The 5,626-nt window shown below is 39.6% G+C and overlaps 1 protein-coding gene across 1 annotated transcript; it reads right to left on the bottom strand.

Annotated features, from left to right (window-relative positions):
* Positions 1–1,435: 1,435 nt before the first annotated feature.
* On the bottom strand, positions 1,436–3,761 carry Fscb (fibrous sheath CABYR binding protein). Its single transcript, XM_008841780.1, is given in 3 exon segments — positions 1,436–2,776; positions 2,827–3,206; positions 3,209–3,761. Coding segments are annotated over 3 exon segments (2,274 nt in total).
* Positions 3,762–5,626: the final 1,865 nt, after the last annotated feature.

Below are 5,626 nucleotides of genomic sequence, written 5' to 3'. Positions count from 1 at the left end.
CATATAGGTACTGGGAACTGAACCTGGGTCCTCTGGAGGATCAGTTAAGTTCCATTAACCTCTGAGCTATCTCTCCACCCCCTCACATTCACTTTTCTTAATTGAGGTTGTTTCCTTGAGTATATGTATGTCCAAAGTCATCGAATTGCACAATTGAAATAAATGCAATTTTTATATGTACACTACACCACAGCAACTTTTTAAGGATTTATTTGTGTGTGTGTGTGTGTGTGTGTGTGTGTGTGTGTGTGTGTGTGTGATGTACATGTGAGTACAGTGCCCATGGAGGCATCAGATCTCTTGTAGCTGGAGTTAGAGGTTGTTTTAAACCACCCAGTGTGGGTGCTGGGAACCAAACCCCAGTCCTCTGTAGTATCAGTTCAAGCTCTTATCTACCGAGCCATTTCTCCTGCCCCCAGTAATGTGGTATCCAAATACCTTATAAATATCGTAAACATTTCAGCATATTGAAACTGCTTCTTCTTAAAATGTGTCACAATCAAACAAACCCGGAAGCATTTTGATAACAGGCATCTTAGAATATTTGCAACACTGTTCGGTTTTGATTTTCTTCAGTATCTTCAACCGCTTAAGTCTGTTTCTCTGCATCACAAGTTCAGAGTATAAATAGCATAAAGCAATCTTTCAGGCAACTAATCACATTCTCAATTGAAATGAATTTTTAGTGTTGGTTGGTTGGATGCTTTGTTTTAATTTTTTTCAGACATGGTCTCATTTTGTCCTGGGCTTTAATTCAGTCTGTGGCTCCTGCCACAGTCTCCCAAGAGCTGAGATTATATGCATGAGCTACCGACACCTGGTATATTATTCTTTATACTTTCATATCTTTAAAATACAACATATGTAGCATTTTTACAAAGGAAATAACTTTCCCTGTCCACATATTGAAATGTGAAATATGCAAGATAAGGAAGAATATTTGAAACTAGGAAAGCAATGCTTGTCTCAGAAGGGAGTGAAGGGAAAGAAATTAAAAGAAATGATGAATTATAACCAGAGAACAAGCACACCATGTAAGTTTAGATGTGTGAATAAAACTCAAGGAATTTAAAGATGGCAGCTGATTAAAGAAAGTGCCATTTCCCCATAGAAGGTACATCAGCTTATGAAGACAAAGCAGAGGAAAGAAATTGGCTTTAGAATAAACTACTATTGTCAATGCACTTACTACAGAAAGTATATTTAAAGTAATAATGATAATCATAAACTCAATTTCAATTTTTTACATGTCATAGATTTGAATGAAAACACAAGTAATTTTAAACTGCTCTTGCTTTTATTCATTTTCCACCTGCATTACCAGTCTTTCGGGCTCTTTTCCTTTAATCTGTTTAAGAAACTTTTTCCCGGACGGCTTCTTTTTATCTAAAGACAGTACTTCTAGAATCTTCTAGCTTATGATTCATAGCTTAAGTTAGGACTTGCCTACAGTTCGGAGTGAGGGGTTCTTTAATTCTATTTTAATGGTACCTTTTATTTTGTAAGTGGAAATTTGCCCACCCTTGGTATTAGACGTATCTGAAGGAACAGGAGTTATTCTTTGAGTTTTTATATCACCTTTCAAAGATAATTGTTTCCCCGAGACATGTGCTACCTGGGGAGTTTGAAGTTTCAGGGATGCATCTTCTAGTTGAGCCTTATCTGAAGGGACCTGTTCAGATGGTGAAGGCAAAACTTCAGCAGGCATCTCTTGTATAAGAAACCCTTGACTAGGAACCACATCAGCTTGTGGAGGTCGTTCATTAACAGGGGACTTTTCTGCAGGGGCGTCATATGGTGGAGGCTGACCTTCAACAGAAGCCTGTTCTGCAGGGGTCTCCTCAGCACGTGCAAGCTTTATTTCAATAAGAGTTTCTTCTCCAGGTGGCCCCTCAGATGAATGAGGCTGAACTTCATTTGCAGGGGCCCGTTCAGCTGGTACCAAGTCGCCCTTATCTTGTAGAGGCTGACCTTCAATAGGTGCTTCTTCAGAAGTCTCAATTTGTAGAAGCTGAATTTCAGCAGGGGCTTTTCTGGAAGCTCCCTCAAATAGAGGCTGAACTTCTGCAATGGTCTCCTCCGCAGGGGCTTCAACTGGGACTTCTTCTGTAAAGTCCTTGGCTGGTAGAGGCTGACCTTCAATAGACACATCTTCCACAGGAGTTTCTTCAGTTTGTGATAGCTGAACGTCAGCAGGCACCCCTTCTGTAGGGGCCGTCTCAAATGATGGAGGTGGAACTTCTGCAGGGGCCTCTTCTGCAGGGGCCTCCTCAGCTAGTGGAGGCTGAACTGCAGCTGTCTCTTCCACAGGATCACCCTCAGCTGATGCAGGCTGACCCTCTGCAGGGGTTTCCTCGGCTGTTGGAGGCTGAACTTCTGAAGGGGCCTCTTCTGCTGGGAATTCTTCAAATGATGGAGGCTGAACTGCAGAGGCATCTCCCACAGGGACCTCTTCAAGTGGTGGAGACCGAACTTCCGCAGGGACGTCTTCTGCAGGGGCCTCCTCAGCTGATAGAGGCTGAATTTCTGTAGGGCCCTCTTTTGCAGGGACAGCCTCAGTTGGTAGAAGCTGAACTTTACCAGGCACTCCTTCAGGAGTTTCTACTGGCACTGGCGGTTGAGTGCCATCCATGGTCTCTTCAGCAGTAGTAGACTCTGCTTTACCTGAGGTTTCTTTAAGGACATCCTCAATTGACAAAGCTTGAACTTCCATAAGCATCTCTTCTGTAAGTGGAACCACAATTTCAGGAAGTTCCTCTAAAACATCCGTTTCAATCTTTGGAGCTCCAATTCTTCAGGAGGCGCCTATGAAATTTCCTCTTGTACTGGTGGAAGAATCTCAGCAGGGGGCTCTCTTGGAAGCCGCTCTGGAGCTGGGGGAGGCATTTCAGCAGAGGCCTTCAAAGTTTCAATGACTGTCCCAACTGCAGCGGTTTCTTCAGTTGGAGGCTGTGTTTGGACAAGGGTCTCCTCTGCAAAGCTGGGCTCTGCTGTAGTTGTGGCCTCTACAGGTGGTAGAGCCTGGCCTTCAGCAGCCATCTGCTCTGCAGTGGGAGGCATTACTTCAGCAGAGACTTTTTCAGTTGGCAGTACCTCTCTTTCAAACAAAGCCCTCATTTCAATCTGTTCAACAGGCAAAGTTACCTCCTTTGACTTTGTCAAGGAACTACTTGGAATAGAGGCCACTGCAATTTCTGATTCACTGAGTATGTCTGCTTTTCCTTGTCCAATTTATCTTTGGGGCAGATGTTCATCAAAATCAGCTGGTCACTAGTACAGCTGGTCTGCTGAGATCTGTCTATAAATTGAATTGCCTGTCTGCTGGTTGGAATCCCTACTTCCTGGACACTCTGTGACAATTCAGGAGCTGCTTCTCTAACACTAGCTGGCTTTTCTTCAACTGTACCTGTTTCACCAAAGAACATAACTTCCTTTTTCTCTTCTGCAGCAATGTTTATTTGCAGAGATTTATCAGTCATTTCCTGGCCACACTTTCTCTTCATCCAAGTTTGCAGAAGTTGAGAAGATAGTCTATGAGACTCATATTCTTTTGCAGAGTGGTTGTCTTTGCTTCCAGGAATATTACTAATACTGAGGGTGGCTTTGGGGACAGATGGTTGTGCGGTAGCCATGTGTTTCTTTTTCTCTGTCACTTCAGTATGCTGGTACTTATCTATCATTGGTTGGCTGGGTCGTCTTCTCTTTCGAATTTCATGCCTCCCTAGAGAGATGGATTGATCAGATTCATCACTTTCTTCCATTGCTAAGATGGGTGAATTCTAAATTTATCAGCCTTCAAGCAATGAATCATTAAGAATCAAAAATGTACCAAGTGGTTAAGCTGTTGCCTGCCTTCATTGAGTTTTTCTATTGAGCACAGGGAAAAAAGTAATCCACTAATTATTGCATTCTCTAGTACACTCTTGTTGGATCCCACCTTATTCATCCATCGTATTTGTTGTTTAATCTCTTTTAAAACAAATTTCACTCTTAGAAGTTTCTCTCAGGGATCTGTGACATCACAGACACTACTCCCTACAAGGTTCCAGAAGTTATATTCCCAGCAGTTTCTAACTTCACATACTTATATGAGCAATGACTAAAAGTGAGGTATCTGCTTTTGAAACAAATCAAGTGGAAAGAAGCATTTTTTCTGCCAAAGGAAGAGCAAGTAAGCTCCAGGAATGCTGCCTTCTAATTGTTGAAGTTGATTTTTTTTTAATTTCCAATTCTTTTTATCTTACTTTCAAAGTAATCATCATCAGAACTCAGAATGCTACGGCAGATTTTCAATTATTGGAGGCAACATATTTGTGGGAATGTTTTATAAATGTATGTCCATAGGACTTATAAAGAGCTACAATTGTTTAGAAGACCGAGATTCTGAAGCCTACTTCCAAGTGACATCGTTTCCTTCACTTTCAGTGACCACAACATCCTAGTGCCAAAACATAACTAATGTTTTTATTATCAAATAAACTAAGGTATTTTAACTCTATTTTCAACTGTTTTAGAAAGTAGTTTTATCCAAAGCTTTCCAAATGAGCTGCTGTTAAATCTAAATGCATGCCAGACTAAATAAAATGCCTTTTGAGGCAGTGGCTTAGACTCTGCTGAACAACCATGTGGATTGAAAGCCTCAGTAAAGAAAACAAAATCAAGAGTTATGACTCAGATACACAAGCGGCAACAACCAGGAGATGTTCATAGGGGTGAGAGGAAGATAAGAGAGGGTAGGAGGAGAAGGTATTCAGAATACATTGAATACATGTATGAACTGTCAAACAAAAAATTAATAAAAAATTTACATTGACATTTTAAAAGAGAAATCCTAGTGAAGCAGATGATAGGTATCAAAGTGGAATTTCATTACATTCAAAAGGATATATATATATATATATTCATTCATACACAACACAAGAATTCTACTAGAAAGATATAAATTGATCAAAACATATGCACAAACACTGTGCACTTGGGAAAAGCAAAGAAGGAAAAAATAAACTTTTAAAATAGTCACGGAAGTCAAAATAGTGATTTACTAAATAATTATGCATTAATTGATATGCAAATGTTTCAAAAAATTTTTATTGTTTCTAGACAACATGAAAGTGAATTGTTTACACACAGCAGTATTACAGATGAATCCTTGCTTCTCCTTCCAAATTCATGAACTGAAATCTAACCCTAAAGGTATTAGGAAGTAGAACTTTCTAGAAGAAAGCCATTTATAAATTAGGAAATGTTAAGATCCTTATTAAGATTAACTGTAACCAAGAATAATGTATCATATATTTGAAATTGTTAATAGAATTGATTAATGTAAGTTGATGGATATAATAATAAAACAACAATATACATCAGACATTCCACTGTACACTAAAATATACAACATTCATGTGTCGAGTATATTAGATATGCATATAATTTACCAACAATTATACAGCAAAAACAAACAGAAGACAGTTTCCTGACCTCATGAACCTTAAGGTTGAGTAGGAAAAACTCACAATGTAAACAACCTTAAATGGCTATCTACAAGAAAATAATATTTGCTGGACATGATGGGACCAGTGCACACATGAACTCATAGCAGATATGACTGCATGCAGACCTGTACTAGATC

The sequence above is a fragment of the Nannospalax galili genome, unplaced genomic scaffold, assembly GCF_000622305.1.
Source record: "Nannospalax galili isolate Female #2095 unplaced genomic scaffold, S.galili_v1.0 scaffold581, whole genome shotgun sequence".
NCBI lineage: Eukaryota > Metazoa > Chordata > Mammalia > Rodentia > Spalacidae > Nannospalax > Nannospalax galili.
Note: the sequence above shows the minus strand (reverse complement) of the source record. Positions and strands in the feature narration are given on the sequence as shown.